The 22,294-nt window shown below is 39.0% G+C and overlaps 1 protein-coding gene across 1 annotated transcript; it reads left to right on the top strand.

Annotated features, from left to right (window-relative positions):
* Positions 1-260: 260 nt before the first annotated feature.
* On the top strand, positions 261-20,756 carry Delta (neurogenic locus protein delta). Its single transcript, XM_011308631.1, has 6 exons — positions 261-1,730; positions 3,633-3,935; positions 7,385-7,448; positions 10,228-10,479; positions 13,436-13,496; positions 15,790-20,756. The coding sequence occupies exons 1-6, from the start codon at positions 1,647-1,649 to the stop codon at positions 17,777-17,779; spliced, it is 2,754 nt and encodes a 917-aa protein (XP_011306933.1). The 5' UTR covers positions 261-1,646; the 3' UTR covers positions 17,780-20,756.
* Positions 20,757-22,294: the final 1,538 nt, after the last annotated feature.

The raw sequence follows: 22,294 nt of genomic DNA, 5'->3' as shown, positions 1-22,294 counted from the left end.
ATTTCTTGTTTATACGTAAATTCGAGAGTTATTGAATCTACGGATAAATCTTGAAACGAGTCAAATCTATCTCAACGTGTCTGCAACTATTTATTTTATTTATTCAAATTTTTGTCAACTGATTGACTGTTCAAGTGTTACGTATACAAGGTGTTTGAGTTCTGTAACAATCAAACTTGTGGTTCAGTTTCTGTTATCATCGGAGCGTCCGTTTTTTGGATACCTGTGTTTATTGGTGGTAACAACGGATTATACGCAACAGTGTCGAGTGTAACCACAGTGTGGCGCCAGTTGTTAATAACCACCGGTTCAAAGGGATATATTTGGTGGGAAAGTGCCCACTAAAGGACAAACTCAATAACTCAAAAATCCACTAAACCCCCCACTAAAAACAATAAAAAACCACCAACACTACTATTGTAGCGAGTGTTGTTTACAAAAGCATTCTGGCATTTGATCAAATTTCACTAGTGAAACTACCAAGTGCTACACTATATTTTAAACTGTTCTCATTCCTCCACCGAGACGCCGGATTTTTTGTTATTGTGGATTGAAACAATTTTATTCAAACATTGAACAATTGGACAATTAGTGATTAATGATATGTTGTGATCTGCACTGATGGTGAATTAGTGAGACACTTGGCGGCTTGTCTTTGGGGAAGGCATATTTTTCTCCTACATAGACCACCTCCTCCAGAGGCTTTTTCCCCCTCTTCGGCGTTGGGTACCAACACATTTGTAAGGGACACACTGATTGGGATACCAACAGTACCAGCAGCAGCAGCAGCACAGCAGCTTCAACCAGGCCGCAGACCGACAGCGGCGGCGTTCGAGTCATATCTCTCCGGAGGGCCACGCACCAAACATTTTTTTTTTTTAAATCGGTCTCGTACAATAAAAGGCCAGGGTAGACAGTTCTCCCAAAAACCCTCCAACGCCTAGTGAATCAACTGAGTGTTTACAACAGTGAATGAGAATTTGGAAATAAATATTTATTCACAACACCGAGTTAAACCGTCGGGGCTGTATCACGCGCGTTCCATCCATTTGTTTTGAATTAGAACGCAAAAATTTCTTCACGTACGCTTGGTTACATTCTTAGAAACAAATTGACGACGAATTTTGATCGTTTGTTCGGGGTAACGCGAGTGTAATTGATGAGCAAGGAAGTATACGAATTTTAGTCAAAAATTCAGTTAATGTAATTGAAGGATTTAATGAAAGAAGTGAAGGAATTGATGTCGAATGAATATTAACCGGTGTGATTTATCGATGCACACTTTGGATTAATCGAGAGTGGATTATTCTTGCACGGATTAAATGGAATATATGAGTGCTTCAGAGTGTTGATTACAGTGTGAAATATCACGATTATATATATTCATCCGTAATCGAGTGTTTGTCGTGTGTTCGTTGGTTTGAGAGGAGTAGAAAAATTACTTTGACCCCAAGGGATAACTGAAGGGGGCCCTTATGGCTGTGCACCGAGTACTTTGTTTGTTCGCCTCGAGGAGGTAACCCAAAAAGTGAAGAAAAATTGATTCAACAATTAACAACTATTGAGTTACTGTCATCACGGTGGATTGAACACGAAAATTTGGAGGAAAAGAGGCTCCGTAGTTGGGAGCTTTTTCATTTCTTCCAATGAAAATTCATCTGTCATCAAACATGTGGACCACGATGCTGGTGTGGACGGTGGCCGTTGTGCTTCTTCCGTCACCTCCAACGGTCAGTACCAACATATTTATTATTGTTATTTTATTCTTACCACTTTGATGGCTTTGTCATTGATTCATTCGGACAGTTATCATTTTTTTTTCAACCATAATAATTCGGCTTCCACGAATAATCCGTGAAGGGAACACGAATTTAGTCATTCGACCTGCAGACGCTCGACTAGCTGTCACACAACGACCATTCAATACAGTCCCTATCGACTTTTTCAAACAACACATTTTAAATAACAAAATTCATGCTTTGAAGTATTTCGTATCGGTGATATACTTGCTCCGCCAATTGTAGTGGATTTTTCAGAAATCCTTTAACATTCTAGTCTGTTTTCTCATTCACTTGAGCTTTTGCTGACTGATGTTCACCCTCAAAGACGCCTCCGAGTGATTTGTCCTGGGAGACAAGAAAGAAAGACAAAGAGATGTAAAGCACTTCTAAATCTGGATGGCACTCTTTTAGAAACACAAGTCAACTTGTTATTTTTTCCAAATTACTTCTCCACGTCCGGTTATGTGTAATTTGTAGATTCACACACACCGTTGGAAAGAATTTTCTTCGGTTTGTAATGCAAGATTATCCCCCCTCCGATGAATTAGAAATTACGAATGATGATAGGTGTAGTAGAAAATACCAAGTATGAAGGAACAAAGCTGGAAAAAAAAAATAAAATAAGTAGCATAGCATAAGGCACGTCCATAAATACACGGGAGCCATTGGATGTCCAGGAATAGATCGAAATATACTGAAAGGTTGAATTCTCCTGAAAGACGTTTATACAAAGAAATATGTAGGTATGAACGTAAGAAGCGTTTTCTCACTGAGTAGTTCTCATTGATAGAGTTCAATCCCTTTAAATAACATTAAGAGTTCATAGAGATTAGTTTCTTTTTTATAAACCTGGTAGTTCTGCAGTATCTTCCAGTAAAACTTGGCAGAGGGATATCGTGATTCCCGTTGAGATTTCGTGCAACGCTTCGATTTTCCAGTTTATCGGTTGCCCTTAACTCTCTGGCTTTTTCATTTCCACATTTTTTTTTTCTTTTTCTTCAAACCATCTCGTGAGCTCTTCTACGAATTTCCACGGAAGATAAATCATAATTTTACATCACATAGATCTATGTATGCTGGATAGAACTCGAGAAAAGTATATAAAGGGAGAAAAAAAGTTTGAGGGAGCTTAAAAAGGAGATTTAGGTGCGATCGATGTGAGGTTATCGTTCGGACCATGGAGACAAGACAACAATGTATATAGTTGAAACAAGTAGTTTTCTCGGGCTGTATAAACAGCCGTTACAAATATTTTCAGCGTCTCGTTTGGTCGTCGGTCGCGTGACGTCTTTATTGCATGGACACGCATTTTATTTCTCTTTTATACTTCGCCGAACTAGTCAATGTGAGAATAACTGATGGATTTTGTTCATTGAGTTTCCGTTAAATCCCATAAGAATTCAGGGATATCGTGGAAATGCCACATTGCGAGCTTTCGTTTGATTTGAGTTTTGTTTTTGTAATTGATAAATTAATGTTCCAAGTGTGTATACATGTGAATACATGTGAATACTTGACGGGGGTCGGAAATAACAGCACGTGCATAAAGGAGTGAAGAAGACTCCCGCCGTGCAAAAATCCAAAGTTTTTTTTTATCCCTCTTTCATTCGACTGAAAAATTAGCAAAGTATGAGTGTGCCCTCGGCCAGCACATCTGTACTATCATCATCATGGTGGATCATGGCCAAGATGACGAAAGCGGATGAATGCGTGCAGGATTGTGCCTGTTTACATACCACGTGTGTGATAATCTTTAGTGAATGAATGCAATTCACTGTAATTATTGCGCACATCCATTTATTCGTTTGATGTATTTGTTATTTATTTGGATGTTATCTTTTATTATTTCAGGTGAATGCCTCAGGTGTTTTTGAGCTACGACTTAAGTCATTTACCAATGAATATGGCAAGGATAATACTGGAGAGTGTTGCTCCGGTAGTAAATCGAAAACAGGAGAGTGCACTGGTGTGTGCAAAACAAGATTTCGGGTGTGTTTGAAACAGTATCAAGCCAAAATTGATACAACATCACCGTGTACTTACGGCGATGTCGTAACACCAGTATTGGGTGGTAATATTGTTAATCTCAGTCCGGACATCGCTCTACCGAGCTTCACCAATCCCATCCGATTTCCATTCAACTTTTCGTGGCCGGTAAGTAAATATTTCATCATAATCCTCGATTAATCGTTATAATTAACTGTTTAACTGTATAATGAAAAGAAACGAGGACTTTTGTCCTGAGTAATTGAGCAATAATTGAAACAAGGAGACAATAGGCTTGGATGACAGATGGCATGGTCATTGAGAGGCAAAGTTTAAAAGCACTTCATTTAATCCCAACAAAAGTGCACATGACGTTCTCGATTTAACGGCAGATGGGGTAGACTTTTTGTAACCACAGCTAGAGCTCTAATAGATTTTGCTCTCACTTTTATTTGACGTTCCACCCACTTCCCCTATTTATCTCTCACTATTTCTTCAGAAACAGAGCAAAATTAACTCGACCCATATGGTCCTATTTTCTTCATAGCTTTGAATGATTGTTCACATTAGGTTTTTGCTTTATTCACCCTTCATTTATCTCATATTATAGACAACGTTTACCGAGAACTATCTCGTCTTCTCCTTTGGTTTGATATTTCAAGTTGGTGAAAAAAATATGGACCAAAATTTCTTCGATGTGAAACGAGACAGAGTTGATGGGTAGAAAAAAAAAGGATGGTGGAGACTACTACACACTCCTTCTCGGAAGCGATGTTGAGTAGACTAGAAAATCCTCCGCCACATGGTCTTTTCAGTTTGGTTTCGCTTGGGATGAAGTAGCATTTGGGGAAGGGGATATATAACGTGTGCGATGGTGTTATTCGTGAGGAAACCTGCTTCTCCCAGAGTGTATACACTCGACGAGATTATATAGTGAACGAGAAAACAGATTATCTTGCCATTTTCTTAGGTGTTCCGCCCGCTTTTTTTCTCTCTTTCTCTCTTTCTTCTCCATATTCCCAAAATCGCCTCTTCAGACAAGGAAATTATAATGAGTCCATAATTTTTTAACAAATACTACTTTCCATTGATACTCTCCTTCATCCACCAGTGCAGAATGCTTTCGGCTCTCACGGACCAATCAGTTTAAATACAAGACAAATCATGAAAAATTGAAAATCTCATCAAGCCAGGGAGAGATTTCACTGGGATATCCGCGTATCTCTTCTTTCTTTCTCTTGTTTTTTCCATACAAATGGATGAATGGACGACACGGTAAAGTCTTGCGACTCTGTTCGCAAAACACTTAGCATAAATTATCGGGTAGACCGCGTGCCCATGTATTTTTAGAGATTCCAAACCTTCGAGCCACAAAACTCACCCAAACACTTCTCATGCTCATCTGTTTCCATTTAATTATCCTGGCAATATCCATTATTATTCCAGTGACGTAAAGGCCAGATGTCAAGGTCACAAAATCGGTGCATTTCCATTTCCTCAATTAGTAGATTGTCGATGGATTCATCACTGAAAAATATATACATTAAAAAATAATAAATACGGTAGAATAAAGGAAATGGTGAGGATGTGATAGGTCACTGTAAGAACTTTTACTTGAACTACTCGTTTCCACCTTGCTATATACACACCATCAACATTTAGTACTCGTCTGGTCTCGGTTGACCGTTTCGCGTGGATTAATACCATGGCATCGTGCATATGTATGAATAAAAGTATGAAGCAAAGGTTTGCAGATTCTGGCCATGTATTCAAGTTACGTAGCCGTATGTATACACGTATAGATGCATATATATATACATATATATATATGAGAGAAGAAAAGAGGGAGTTGAGGAGGAGAGTAAGACAGCGAGAGAAGGTGGAGGTATGCCGGCCACAACCCGTGGGAACCAACTCCTGAGTGAGCTGCATGCTCCTTCTCACTCTCGTCTTCTTCATCGGTTAACTTCTCTCCCACTTGCTTTCTTTCTTTCTTTACCTCTTTATCTCTCCAATGTTCGTATTTCATTCCTTCGCTTCTTCCCTTCCACCTCTTTTACTTTTCATTCGTTTCGTCGACGCTCTAACCCCCATAGTTCTTCGAACCAACCCCGCCTTCTCTTTTTCTCTCGCTTCCATTCCAATATAAAACTTCCAACGTCCGCTCGTTTCCATTAAACAAAGAGACTCTATATAAAAGCGTGCTATATACGTTTGCCTATGTATATATGGTATACAAGTGTGCGAAGGTTTAAAGGATACAACTGGGAGAGGATTGCTGAAACCCACCCAACATTGTTTCCCTTGTGAAATGTCCCTCTACGATTTTTAACATTTCGATGGGTTTTTCGAGAATTTTTTACTTTATTTTTATTCACCCATTTCATTTGACTCTTTCTCTTTTTTTTTTATTCTTATTTTTTGTTAGTCGGCTTCAATTCCAATCTCGGTTATAAATTTGCGGAGGACGATCATGGTGGCATTTATCTCTTCCTCGGTAATTCATCTTACTTCTTTTTTTTACACAACCATTCGAACGTAAAAAAAGGGAAAACAATTCCCATGTGATATATATTTATGCGGTGATTTTTTTTTTCATTCTCATTCTTTCTTTATCGTTAACGAAATAAAACGTATTTGTCACGGTATGTACAAATTTGCGTGGCAAATATCGTGAACATGGAGTACTACTATTACACTTTTCATCTGCTGTCATCGCATGCGTGCAATTTTTCCTGCCGCCAGACCCATGAACGGATATAAACATTAATTATTCAGTGTACATAACGGGATCCTGTGTATGCATGTCGTTGACGTTTTAATAATTAAATGCAAACACCAACTGAACAAAAAACAAGCAAAACCAAGTGAGAAAATAGTCGAACATGATATTACCCAGTGGTATATTACATCCAGTGCAATATGATACGATGATATTTCTGCCAAAATACTTGACAACTTGTCCAACTTTCTTCGCTGTCATTTATCAGAAGAGCGTTGTGAAAAAAGTTCTTTTTTTTTTTCAAGGTAACTCGTTCAGGTCTGGAGTTGTTCTTAACGACTGTAACACGTGTGTATGTCGGTAGCACGCGTCGTCTAAACTCCCCTTTTCTCTACTCTTTTTCATATATCTACCACAGTGATGATTTATATCAGGCATTACAGAAGTTGCTGTTCATCGCAATAATCCAGCCCAATACTCCAATCTATGTCATTCCTCATTTTGACATGCCATTTTCATCGATGGAACTTGCTAATCAACATTTTTATCACATTTTTGGCTAGTGTTTGCGTGTACTTCACTGTACAATAGACAATTCTTCCTTCTTCCCTCTTTTCACCCTCTTTTCATCCCCCTATTCATCCCCGTTTCACCCCTTTTCTGATGCACACGCCAGGTGCACATACGGTTAATATCGCTATTCCCCTGTTGTCCCACTGGTGGATAGGACAAACTGTTGTTGCATCGCTTAAATTCACAATTAATTGCGCAATTCCAGGGCACACGACCATGCCAGATGCCATCAGATACACTGAAATTGTTCAATTAATTATTCATTTTTTACAGGTGATATTGATTGGCATTGTGAATGAATAATCATTTTTTTCTTCAACAGGGGACATTCTCGCTGATCGTAGAGGCATACCACGAGGTTGAAAACATTACGGGGCATGCGCCTGGTAAGTTGAATTTTTTTAAAACAAATTTTACTACTTCGATACTGGGACCGATGGGGTGGGGGATGCTTCTGGATTAGAGAGGATGTTGACTGACTTTTATATGATTATTGAAAGTGAAGTGCGACCGGGAAGGAAAACTTAATCGTGATAATATAAGCACAAGTGATTAATTCCTGCATGCAAGGTATATGATACTCGTAGAAGGGGCCCACGCCGGGGATTTACCCTGGGGGCATGTGCGGGCCAGCTGGATTATATGTTAAAATGCGGTATATGGGTAGAGAGGAAGAGAGACAAGACAGAGACCAACCAAGAAGCCACTTCCGCTCGTGTGCGACATTTACCAGATATTTCTACGTGTTAAAAAACCTCTAGTGCATTGCGCGTTGTTATCGTCCTCAACATTTCAAGTTGTTTTGTAGATTTTTTCCGTTATTTTGATATACCTCAAATTCTGTTACATCTACAAGCTTTCTCACTGGTCATTGCTCAATGGATATCGTCTTACGACGCACTCGTCCAGCATTTAAACTCGTCCAAGTGCACACCAATGGAACTGTCCTTCTTTAGATTAGAATAGTCATGTTGTTGGAGGAAGATGGGGGATGATGAAAATGACAAGTGTGAATGAAGCAGGACGGAGTGAGTACTCTCCAAGCCACTAGTATTTCCTTCCTGTGTAACCGTATAGTATGTACCTCACACGCTGTGAGGATAACATGACACTCAACCCCATTCGATATACATACGAAAATACGCATTTTTTTTTATTTATAGAGCTTACCCAGGCTTACGTAGTATTCTACTATATACGTTGAGTGACAAGTGAAACGGATTTTTATTCTTGTACAAATTGGGTTGAACCTTAATCTTCCATCTGTCCATAAGAGACAAAAAAAAGTCGTTCTTCAAAAATATTTATCGCCCCTTCATTATTGTACTTTTTTTTTTGGCAGATTTTTGGTCAGAAAAAAATGAAAACGGTTTCTCAAATGCTTCCGTAGAATATCGAGGGCAATATACATACAGGGGGATTTTTAGAAGAACGTTTTGGCAGGATTTTACGTGAAGGATAAGAAGAAGGAGAATAAAAAAAAGTTGGCACGCAACCATCACCAAGAAACGAGCCCCTTCATTGCTGGGCTTACTGTTCAGATGCTGGTTTGCTTCCTTTCTCACAATCGTTTTCAGACCCATTTCTCATCTTCATCTCCACCGGGTTTCTCTTTTTCCTTTTGCCACGTTTTTTTTTTTTATTTTCTACCTGCCTGTGGTACTACACACCTGCGGAACCCAAAGGCCGAAAAAAATTCTCCTATTTTTGGCATTAGTTTGGCTTTTGAGAATTAATAGAGTGGTAGAATCACGCGATAAAAATTATCTCCTCCCAGATTTTTTTCCATGATTTTTTTTTCCTTTCGTTCTGAGATCACACCGGTCTAGGATCGTAGACGAGGAGACCCATTCCTGGACGGTCAGACGTGCCCTCTGATTTTTTCAATTAGTCTAATGATATGCACCTGTATCGAGTAATTCCGATAATCAACTGTAGTTCTCCCAAATATGTATTTATTGCGAAATCCAAAATTTTTTGCGTTTTGCAATTATTTAATGACTCACGAAGTTTCGAGGTGGTGCGGTTATTTTTCTTTTTTTCAATCTAAATTTTTCAAAATATTACAAATACATATAAAATAATAAATAAACAATACACAAAGAAAACATAACGTTTTCACGTCACGATAATTCGCCAGAAGAATAAAAAAATGAATTTTCAGTAAAAGTGCGTGGAAGATATTTAATATTGTTTTGAAAAAAATAGCCTATAGTTCGAATGCACTGAAAAGATAACTACCGAATGCTCTTCAATTTTATACGATCATTCACCTCGAACAGGCGACTTACTGATACTCTTCTTGAAACCGCGTCTCGACGGCCGTGAGAGCCAAATCAAGTAGCGCCAGGCGCATCATCTGCCGGTGCCGGTATAACTCTTGAGTGGTGTTCTCTCCCTTTACCCCTTTTACGCACAGACTGCCGTTTTCGTAGGCCATGCCACTTCCCTTCTGGGAACAAAAATACGCAAGGAGGATTGGCTTGAGCGTTCAAGAAAGAGAGGCGACTTTAAGTATCTCCGGGCACGCCATCCGGACGAAAAATGCCCACTCCACCGTTCCCCTCCACCCCCAAATATCTCCCCAGATTTTTCCATTTCGATTATACCATATCCTAAAAGATAACAAGAGACATATCCCACTTTATTATCGCAAACTCTAATTTGTTTTCGCCAAACTCGCGTCAAACAGTGATCCATTTACTTTTCACGGGGTAGGTGAGGAGAAGGAGGAGGAGGAGGAGGGGGAGGGGGAGAAGGTGCACATAACGGGCCACTCTAATTTACCTTTACCTGTTCCCTCTGGCCATAAAATGAGACGAAAAATGACGGTTAAAATGATGGAGAAATAAGGTGAAGTGGATACATAAAAATGGGTGGAGAGGAAAAAGAACGAGGAAAAGTACGACGAGGGGGAAAAAAAGGGATGAAAGAAGACTTCTTTCCCAGAGTCTATGTAATGTACTCGATGTACTGAGTCTCAGTGTGTGTACTCTTCTTTCTGCCGGATGCGTACCGTCGGCGAAGCAGCAATAGCGGACGAGCGTCCGGTCTGGCCACGGCTGAGGCCGATGCACTTCGATCATTCGAGCTGCAAACCAACTTCATCTTCTGTCCTCATTATCACTAGCATTCTACCATTCGTTTTTTTTCTTTCTTTTGCAGAAAAAGTCTTGATAAGGAGGTATATGGATCAACGATGGCTGGATGTTGGCACTGATTGGACACCAGCTGAGTATTCTGACGGTGGTACACGTGTGACTTTCGCATTCAGGGTTACTTGCAAGCCCCACAATTATGGAAAGGGTTGTGAGAAAATATGCAACCCCCGGGATGACATCTTTGGGCATTACAGTTGCAGTCCAACGGGGGAGCGTGTGTGCTTGTCTGGATGGAAAGGCGATTACTGTGCTACTCGTGAGTATTTCATTTTTTTTTTCATTTGTATTCCTTACGAATCATTAATTTTCCCCTCGTATTCAGAAAAAACATGAATTCTGCTGAGGAAATTTACGGCGTGCATGTGTCGGTGTATATTAATGTTTCTAATCGATTGTTTTGCGATGGTAAATTCAAAAAATTATCATTCATAAAGAAATAATTAAGCCAGAAGAGTTAACGATAATTCAAGTAATAGGGGATTTTTTCCAGAACAAATCTCTTTGAATTCAAAAAATGATAACCAACTCTAATAAATTCAATTCATCAGATCTTGTTGTGTCTATTATTTGTCATTCACTCGGTGATTGGTTTAAAAAAAAACCCTAGATTATACAATGTGAAGGTAATTACCCCCTCCCCTTGCTGTCCATTGCGAGGACGACCTCGTTTTTATTCCTCTGGGGGAAAAACTTTCTTCGGTTGATTACTCACTGAAAGAGTCGATTTTTCCTTTTTCCAAGGGTTGAAAACGAGGAGAATTCATCTCCATTGAGGTCTTCCACTGTCTGAATGGCAACAGTTAGCATTTTAATTGAGGGGGTAAAAACGATCGTTGGCTGCACTTGCGCACAGAGATGTAACATCAATTGTAGGGAAGTATCAGTGGAGGAAGGGTTGAAAGTGAAATCGGGGGTGTAGGTTGGTTGATTTCTTTTCTCGGGATTATTTTGGAGGGTGATGGTAGGGTATCCAATGGAGAATGAAGGGGAAGAGGCAAAGAGCAAAAGCAGCTGCGACGCGCGAGCCCAGGGCTCAGGGCTTGGCTTCGACAGCTGCCTCTGGTTCGGGTGCTTTAACCAAACAGCTGCGCCCGACTTTACTCTAGACTGCTTCTCCTTCATATCCATCTGTCCTTATTTTTCTTCACTATATGAGAAGACCGTACCTACCTATCCAATATTGGTACCTGCTTTTTCACCAATTCTATACCTGAAAAATCTATGCTACCTCAACCTTGAGTTTTTTTTTTCCTCTCTTCTCCACCGGTATTGAACGAGCAGGTAATGCATTCAGCATTTATTATCCGTTGGAACTGCGAGGGGTCGTACACACCCTCACCAGTGGTTAAATTTGGTGGGACCTGCAGGACAAAGTTGAAAGCGACATTTGTGTGCCCCTACGTGTAAAGTGGCTACGGAAAATCGATAGAGTATGACCGTTAAAACCCGTCAATGGTGGGACCATTTAAAAGGATGCGTGTGTATGTGTCGAGGGTCAGGTATGGAGGAGCCGGAAATTCCGTTGAAAACTTTCCAATTACATTCCATTATTCTCTATTCATTCATTCGAGAAAACGTGCTAATTGCAATTATTCAAAAATCGTGGATGGGAGAACAGATAAATGTGTGATATATTCTGTCTTGGTCGCGCTATTTTCATTCTCCATATATATTTTTTCACTCGTTCATTTATTTATTTTCCTTTATTGCCCGTCTTCTTTTTTTTTTCGCTTCCTCTTTGACGCAATGTCGGTGAATTTTGCCAGGGTACTATGGTCGTCTTTCTTTCCTTTCCCTAGCTATCTCTGTCTGAGAGCGGTATCAGGATCAGTGGAATCCCTGCGATTCGGCCATTCCTTTCGGCGTCGATCCAGGGAGTCAGAGACTATAAATACCTCGTCGCTTATTCGCGCACGACGTGAGTTCTCCGTGGAGAAGTGCGAGAGAAAGACAGAGAAAGATAGATAGATATAGAGAGAGTGAGAGAGAAGGGGGGGATTTGTTAGGGTCTGAAAAATTTTCTTAAAACCATTTGCCTCACTTGCCACCCCTTACATCCTCACTCTGCACATTCGATTTTTCAAATTCCCATTTACACAAATTATTTCATATTCTACTGCCTTTTACAAAAAGTCACTTTTACCGATTTTTCGGATTTCCCTCATTTACACAAGTTGTTTCACATTCTGTAAGCCTAATGCAACTTTTTAATAAATTTTCAAGGTACTTTTGCAATTTTGACAAAAAGTCACGTTTACCGATTATCCGAGAGAAAATCAATGAATATATTTATAGATCGGTAAAAATACTTTAAAATGCTCAAGTGCATCATTCAATCTTTAGTTTATTTCTCCTTGAAAGCGTATAGAAAAGGCAGGGAGCGGTAAAGCACACCTCCTTCCAACCCCCTATTCCAGTAGATCGTATCGTCCTTTACCTGGACCCAAGAACGACTATAAAATTCCCCGCGGGCATACGTCGTCGATTAATTTAAGTCCGGCGAAGAAAGAAAAGGGGAGAGATGGGGTGGCGGGTGGTGGGATAGCGGGGGGTGGTGGGGTATGGAGGAGGGGATTACCAAGGGAGCATGAGAGAGATAAAGAGAGGTAAAGAGAGGGAGGGAAGCAAAAAAGATACAGGAATGCCTTCACTCCAGCGATCCTCTGTAGCGAGTGGATCCGGCGATGCTTGCACTACGGGTTAAAACTTTTCAGTCTCCTCTTCTTCTCCTGTGGCTCTTTCTTGCACTTATATATAGGTACTAATGCCTGAAAAAAAAAGAGCGACGGGAGGGGAATCGAGGGGGTGGGGAATAACACAAACACACGAGAGAACCGACCGCTACTGCTTGCCCTGTGGCTCCGAGCCAAAAGCGTCGGCCTCTTCAGATATTTCCGGACTGGACAAACGCCCTTTCATTTTCAGTCAAAGTCACATGTACCTCGATTGTCATCCACCATTTTTCATTCATTCATTTCCCCAAAAATTCCGCACAATTCTCTCAATCATTGCGTCATCAAATTTTTATTTCCGCGTGGAAATATTGAATGAGGAATTATCAATGGTGTTAATTCAATTCTGGCATAATTAATTCATTTGGATTCCCTGATTCATTCGTTGGTTTTTGAATGTGTATAGTAGTGACTATTATAAAATATACAAAGACTGTAGTTTTTGATTTTATTTAATTTTGTAATTATGTGTCGTTACAGCTCGCTGTCTGCCTGGATGTGATGAACAGCACGGACACTGCACAGCACCCAACGAGTGCAAGTAAGTACAGCACTGACAACAAGTGATGATGATTTAAGCTCTATAATAATGTTTCGACTGACTCATTTCCAATGTCCAACTCTCTATGAAAATCCTTGAAAAATCATTCTCTCAGTGTACAGCATTTGGAAATACGACCCACGGATCGCAAAACGCCGACTCCATAACGTGCATACTACTCCGGTATTTCGTAACCTATCCTAAGCCACCTCTTTCCTCATCTATATAAAACTCTATGTACATTCGTTTCATCCTCATAGATTTTTCACTGTGTGTGAGTACATGAAAATGACACGTATCACGATTACACACGTACACGATAAATACATGTACGCATTGTACATAGAGAAAGGCGTCTAATCTTGAGAGCACTGAATAAATGAAAATGAAGGAAGCACTATAAGAATCGAAACAAAGAGAAATCTAATGAATGACACTGGCGAACGCTGACAAATAAATGAATCTCGTCTGATGGAGTTTAACCCGGGCTTACGAGTTAACTCGATCATCTAATTACTCTGCAGACCGCGGGGTTAATTGTCACGACTCACTGCGAGAAGGCGAGTCCTCACACAATGAGTGAGGATCAAAAGAATATAATTATACAATTGAATGAGGGGAGAAAAAAAGAGGAGCGAAGAGGGACAAGAGGGAATGAAAAAAAAAAATCAAAAATAGAACTATGCGAAAACGGTAGTCGACGCACCCTGATGATTCGCGGAAGACGTACTTGCCGTAAATTCGTCGTTGGCCATTTAACCTGTAATACGATAGAAGGCGGAGATCGTGGGAGAAACACCGAGGCCAATCTCTCTCCTCAGTTATGTATATATACTGAATACAAGGGATCGGTTATACCCATGTTGTATTACGTGAAAGAATTGCAGGACGGTTTTGTGATTGAAATTTTTGGAGAGTTCTATTTCATTTGAAAGTGGGGGTGAGAAGAAGGCTGAGTACATTTCTTGGGTAGTGGTAACAGCTGAATACTGATTAACCATATAACCGGTGAATATACCACGAATATACCATGCACCTACATACAACTTACATACCAAAATGCTTCAACATCTCACAGATCTCAGATCTCACAATCAATATGAAAAATTCATAGATTTTTATTACGACAAAATGAACAATTCCCTCCGGAGCTGCTATATATTTTTTCAATGAAGCACCTGTCGTGTTACGCACTTTAAATGTTTAAGATAACTCGGTAGTACAGATATGGGGTGTAAAAACAGAGATATTCAGCCATTGGTTTTTTTCACTTGATATCCACCTTATTCCTCTTTATCTTCCGTTTCTACGTGAGTTTCCCTGGCCTTTGGGGGCCCGGTTTAGCTTGGTTGAGTTCGGCATCAGCCACCTTTCCTCTGCCCCTCATCCCATTTTACCCATGAAACGAAGAGTAGGTATACGAGATTTAATGGTATAGTCATGCGACGACGGCAGCAGCATTGCGCGTCGGTGTAGATTCATACACATATACGTCACTCTTCTGGATTATTGTGTTGGTAAGAGACCAGAAGAGCTGAGCGAAACGGCCGTCCCATGTACACACACATTGAAGGTGTAGGAGGGGGAGGGGTGGAGGGAGGAGATCTACCTTATAAAACTAATACACGTACATCGGGTTCCATACACATATGCAAGGGGGAGGGGGTCCGTAACCTTTCCTTGACCCGCATACTGAACGGCTGTGCTGTGGCTCGAACCGTGGGAACACTACTCGCCGACTCATCCCCACTCGGACACCATTCTTGTCCGGCATCCCTGTTTCAACAGCCACCATGCCTCCTCTCTTTTACTCCTTCATATCTTTTTGCCGTTCACCTCTACCACCACTACCAACACCACCAACACCACCAACACCACCAACACCATCACCACTACTACTACCACCATCTCGACGCCTTGGCTTTTCCCTCTTTTTGTTTTTGCCATTTTATTTTCTCATTTTTCGCCCCTTCTATCCCCCGTACACCTCAGTCTCTCTATCTTTCACCCACCCGGACGCCCTTTCATCTCGCGGATCCCTTCGTCTTGTATGGTACGACGTAATGGCCGACCACTACATCCTCTTCTTTCTTATAACCAGGGAGCCCACCTCCATTCCAGCTTTATGTATCGTTCTTCCTTCCGTTTATACTCCTTCTCTCACTTCCATGCTTTTTTATATCCCCTAAACTTTACCCACTATTTCTCTGTTTTCTCAGTTTTCAACACAATGTTGTGATAACGAATAATAAAAACTAAAGAAATGCTTTGTTTTTTTTGTCTGTTCCAACAGATGTAGTAAAGGCTGGAGTGGAGCATTTTGCGATCAATGCATGAGGTATCCAGGATGTTTGCACGGTACCTGTCAAAAACCATGGGAGTGTCTGTGCAACGAAGGATGGGGTGGGTTGTTCTGCAACCAGGATCTGAACTACTGTACGAATCACAAGCCATGCCTCAATGGTGGTACCTGCTTCAATACCGGTCAGGGCTCATATACCTGCTCATGTGCACCAGGCTTCAATGGTACTGACTGTGAAAAACCCCTCAAGGATTGTCACTCAAAGCCCTGTCTCAATGGTGGCGCATGTAGCATGATAAGCAATAGTACACAACAGCAGCAGCAACAACAGCATCAAGAGCGACGAATTACAACAAGATCTTATGCAACGTCAAACACAAATATCACTGATGCTGCATTACCACCGATTGCCTATCGTTGCACATGCCCACCAGGATGGAGTGGTCGCCACTGTGAAATAAGTTCTCGTTCGTGCAGAGATTCACCATGTCTTCATGGTGCAACTTGCGTTGATGACTCATTGAAAGGTTATACGTGCCATTGTCCATCAGGTTATACTGGTACAGACTGTGAAGCCCAAATAAACGAGTGTGCACCAAATCCATGTTTGAATAATGGCACATGCTCAGATGTTCTCAATGGATTTCGATGCAGCTGTCGCACTGGATTCACCGGCTCCCGATGTGAGATTGATATAAATGAGTGTGAAAGTGATCCATGTTTGAATGGTGGCACCTGCGTTGATAAGGTGGGCGAATACCGATGTCATTGTATACCTGGTTTCACCGGATCTGTGTGTCAAGACAAAGTTGATTACTGCCGTGCTAAACCATGTGCCAATGGTGGTAAATGCATATCCGGTACGAATGACTACACATGCATATGCAAGCCTGGATTCACCAATAAAGATTGCAGTATTGAGGTTGACGAGTGCAAAAGTGCGCCCTGTCAAAATGGTGGTATATGTACAAATCGTGTCAATGAATTTTTATGCGAATGCAAAAAAGGATGGCGCGGTGGTACATGCAGTGAGCCTGACACTGGTATAGCTGTTGGACGGGCTGTTACATCAGGTAATAGTGGTAATAATGGTGTTCCACCATCTGGGGCGAGTTACTGGTCTGGTAATCTGTCAAGGCCCTCGGCCGAAGCAAGAGACGCTGGACTAACGACTGAGCACGTTGTTGTCATCGCAACATTGTCAACGGCAGTACCAGCGTTTGTTCTCGTTGCTGCTCTAGCTGTAATGTGTATGAAGAGAAGACAGAAACGTGAGCAGGCAAGAGCGGATGAAGAAGCGAGACTGCAAAACGAGAGAAATGCTGTTCACAGCAGTTTGAGTAAACGTAGTGCATCGACTGGTTGTGGTGGTGGTAATGGTAATGGTGTCAGTATGGTTGGACCTGGTGGTGTATTCCAGAGCAGTGCTGGTTGTAGTAGTGGACTGGGTGGGCCTGGTACTGGTGTTTGTTCACTTGGTACTGGTGATTCTCACATGATTAAAAATACGTGGACAGCAAATAAGAGTGTTAACAATGCAACTGTAACGAGGGACGATCTTGACTCGTCTTTTCAGACTGACAGTGGTCTTGATATATCGTGCGGTGGTTACAAACCCGAGCCTGTTATGTCGGACGGTAGGTCAAGAACTCCAAAACAATTGAATACTGAGGCTGCGGCCCATCGTGCATCACATCATTTTCAAAAAGAAAAAGACATTTGTGCTAGTGTTGGTGTACTCGATGCTAAGAGGACGTCAATGTTCTCGAGTAATGCGTTGGATAGTTGTTGCGCAAGCAGCGATCCTTCTTTATTGAAGAGGCCAACATTAACGGACAGTGGTGTCGGTGGGGGTGGGGGTGGTGGTGGTGTTGGCAGCGGGGGTGGTTGTGCCAGTGAAGCCAACTGCGGTGTTTATGTTATAGACGATCATTATAGACACGATGCAGCATTAGCTGCCACGCTTGCCACCGAAGTGTAGTTGTGAATTTTAAACAATATTTATTAACTAAGGATATGATGATACAGATGAATTCTGATGAAAAAGACTACTATGAATTTTCGTTCTCTCCATTATTACCAATCAATTGTATTTAACATCTTTATCTTCATTTGCTCCTTGATTTTTGTCGGTAATTGCCATTTGTATCAAAGCAACATATGCTATTTATCGAAATTCATCATGCGAATATATATTCATATTTCTTTTTTGTCCATTTATCACGCTTAATTTATATATTCAATGCGCCGAAGAGATCAACGCGAATAACTGGATTATTTCGTATTCAAGGATAGCAAATATGATGTAGAAATAGAGAGACGAAGATAACAGTGAGAGATGCTGTGTCGGCAATGCTCAAATGCAAAGCCAACTCCACGATAATCCCCCTCTACTCCTTTCACCTCTTATGTTTTTTTCTCCCTCCCCACTTAGATATTTAATAATTATTATGCTCGAAGCAAGAAACTCTGTACAGAATTAATTTATTATAATTGTTATCTATTATTATTAGTGGATGTTCCTCTGTGCGTGCTGTTGGTATTACTTTGTTGAGGTAATAAGAATGTAATATCGATTGCTTCATTATTGATAATAACAATAATATATACGCATTATCATTGTTCCAGTAAATTATGAAAAAAAATTGTCTTTTTGTGAGAAGAGCGACCTCTTACGCGACAAATTATAGAAATTGTAAAACGCTCGTATTAAGTGAATGTGAATGTGTCTGTGAGAATACATTGTACATGAGTATATATGTCATGTAAATAGTTCATTATATTCTTTTTTGTATTTTTTTTTGCGTCAAATATGGAAATTGTCTGAATTTATGTGTATATATTTATATATACATTTGAATTTCGTAAAAATGGTTATTTTTGCTCTCGGGAAATGTCTTCTTTTTTTTTGATGACCCAGTTTTTTAATGCGCGTGGTCTTTACGGGTCATAAATTAGATCTTGTGAGAACTTCAATGGGGAATTGAATTGATTCCTATTGGAAGTCATCCAAATCACGAAAAAATGTGTTCAAAACTTCAATCGTAATGCAGCAAACAATCTGGAATTTTCAGATATAGAATTATAGAATCATCTTGGAAATATGGCACTTGCAACCATAGAATTGTACTTAGTTAATTCCTTGGTTGCAAGCAGATTTAATTGAAGGATTTTTCAAAGGCCCTTTATGATTCTTTCCATACATATTTTATTTTTATGTTTCCCTTTATATGCAGACATTAGAACAACAACTGATTTATGTGAGAGAACGATAAAAAAAATGTTTCTGTCGCTTTCGACAACGAACGGCAAAATGTGACTGTCTGGTAGTTTCCAAAAATAATTTGCAACGTAAAAAAAAAAAGAAATGCAGTGACGTCCCCCCACCTTTTTCGTCTCTTCAGATGAGACTAAAGCGGGAACGCCCCAGCAACTCTTTTCTCGAGACATTGCCGGTCGTTTGCGAAACCTAGAAATGAAAAAAAAATTGATAAATATAAGACAAAATTATATTCATTCAATTGAAGCATGCAGTTGAATGATCAACAGCTGAAATCGTGTGAGGAACTTGAAATGTGAATTGTATGGTTAGACCGCGCGTTAATTATGTGACTCATGGGCATTTGTATGGTTCTGATGGAATGCATGATGGTGAGAAAGTCAGTCTTGATGAGATTACGAGTATCATAAAATTTATTTGTATTTTTTAAATTGCTGTTTCTGATATATCTTTCTGTTTATTTTTCTACGTATTTTTCTGACATAGATATAATAATGACGTAAGCCATCAAGATGCTCAGATCAACATCATGATTTCATTTGGAAAAATATGATAATTAGATGAAATAAGAGCGAATACATTGGTTGAATGGATAATATTGTGGATAATTATGTGTTTGTTATCGCGCGATTTAATGTATAATTATTTATTTTGTCGAACTGATTCATTTACAAGCGTACAGCATCGAATGAAAACGCCGCAAAAGTGAAAATTTAAAAATGAGAAATAAAATAACATTATCAATCATGACAAATATTTTCTTTAATAGACCTTTGTGACGATTCATAAATTTGGGAATTATTACAATGTCATTCTTCTGTCAAATTTATTCAACTGGGGGGAAAATAAATTGCCAAAGTAGTAAAGAGTTATCAAAGTTTTTCTGTCCATTTTTTTTCTTTTTTCGAAAAAGTAAACGTACTTAAAGATAGTTCTCATGGATTTCTAATTATCCAATTTCTTGAGAAAAGTAATCTGAATTTTCTCCATATACGTTCACCTTCTAATTAGGAATAACGTGAAATTGATAAGCAGTATATCTACTGTGTTGTAAATGTCCCAATTTTAATGAAAAGTGTAAATTTCAATTTTTTTGTACATGAACATTGCGCAATTTTTAAGTGTTTCCCACTAGATATACGCTTTGCAGAATAAAGTAATGTAAAAAAACCGTGGAACTTTATTTATTCCAACTTGACGACTTTTACAATCACCGTGATACGTACTAGCAAGTTTAATTCAATTTATACTTACATGTCAAATAATTTCGACTATACTCTCAGCTAATTTTTCTAGATAATTACATTTAATTGACAAATTGTAATTAATTGAATCATGGCACTGAATATGATTGCATATGTGAAGACTTTTTCCGAACCAAGGGATGAATTTTTTGTATAAATTAGAAAGGATCTCTATAAATCATAGTAATCGTACAATCGAAAACTGATAATAAGAATGTGTATATTTGATGTAATTGTCCAATTCGAATGATAATATTATAATTATATTATCGTGGCTTGATCAGATTGTACTAGATTTTAAGCTCATTATATTGTAATTTAAGAATTAATTATCAATTGTCACTATCATCAATCTAGTGTATTATTAATATTATTATATTGTGTAAATATATAAACAATTGTCAATACAAATGAGATTGGGAGAGATGAGCAAGTGAGCGATTAATAATGATGATATAATTGAACATATGTCTTTTTCTTTATTCCTGCAATCAATTTTCAACTTCAGGCATCTGCTGTTTCTATATTTAACAAATTTGCTGTATATTTTCGTCCTTGAAGCTTGATGAGTAACGATTGTCCTTCATTCGGTGAATAAATCACATCAGTTTTACAAAGTGGCCTGCCAATATTCAATATATATATAATATATATATTCGTCACATATTCACTCATATGAGAAATATTTTCCGTAAGTGTCTGAAAAGTTTTCGGTTGAATTACTAGTACTATCAGATAAAAATAATTATAAAATTATAATCTTCAAAACGTCTTACAGGTATATTAGTATCATTCTGTCACTTTTCATTTTTTTATGCTGATCTACAACAGATTGTTTATCGAATTAACGTGAAGAAATTGTTTCTGAATTTTAGCGTTATTTAATTACCTCGAATTATTTTCGCACTCCCACGATTTTGAAAACCTTTTTCCAACGTTTTGCAAAAATCACAGAATTATAAAAAATATAGAGAAAATACAGTCGCCCGGCTTAAAAATTATGTGGGTCATTTTTTAACGAGCTGATCTACATTTCGCTAGATATCTGCAAAAAAATTCAAATTGGCAAAGAGTTTTTGCATTTATCAATTAGCAAACATTTATCATCGCGGAAGGTGTGGTATAATGAGCACTAGATTTTTTTGTAAAAATCTCCTTGACTAAAAGATATATTGATCAATTGATCTCAATCCTGAGGGGACACAAAGAGAAGTTTCTCTTCAAGCAAAAAAAAGCACTTCATCAGGAGTTGAATAAAAAACATTTGATGAAAAATATAGAAGTAAAGGGGATAGCATCATGGAGTCATGCTTGATGTTCTCTTTTCACAAAATTTACTTTCACTAATATCAATTTAGCAAATAAAATAGAGAATGAACAGGCGAACTGACAGTCAGAACTCTTCTCGAATCGTAAAATCTTGATCTATTTAGTTCTATGCAACTTCTTCGACTTCTCCAATTCGTGTTGATTTTGGAATACTTCGACGAGTGCCAAATCTACAAATACCTTGAGCTTCAGTCAGCCAAAAATCGTAACTGAAAAGCCCTTGGAGGCCATAAAAAATTATAAAACAAATATCTATTGCTTTTCATTAACTATTCTAAGCCTTAAACAGGGATTACCAATAACTCCTAATTTTTCATGCCTTTAGGAATTAAATTTCTGGGATACCATGGATCCGATTGACGTGAAAATAATACCGTTCTTAAACCCGGTTATTTTAATTTGTTACCTTTTTAAAAATTAGATGCAGTTTACTTAACCGCTTTTTCTCGAAAGTTCTTAACATTCTCTATTTTTAGGTTTACTGTTTATGATTACCATTATGTTAAATGCAATTCTCTATTTGACATTGCTTTAAAGAGTAATTGCTGATATCTTCTAATTTTTCATTTTTTTTTTAATTTATGGAGAACCCTTGATCAGGTGACCGTGGGAAAATATCCTTGAGATATTAAATAATAATGAC

This window comes from Fopius arisanus, unplaced genomic scaffold (assembly GCF_000806365.1).
Source record: "Fopius arisanus strain USDA-PBARC FA_bdor unplaced genomic scaffold, ASM80636v1 scaffold00061, whole genome shotgun sequence".
Classification (NCBI taxonomy): Eukaryota; Metazoa; Arthropoda; class Insecta; order Hymenoptera; family Braconidae; genus Fopius; species Fopius arisanus.
The sequence above is the reverse complement of the archived record's forward strand: the minus strand, read 5'-3'. Positions and strand labels throughout refer to the sequence as shown.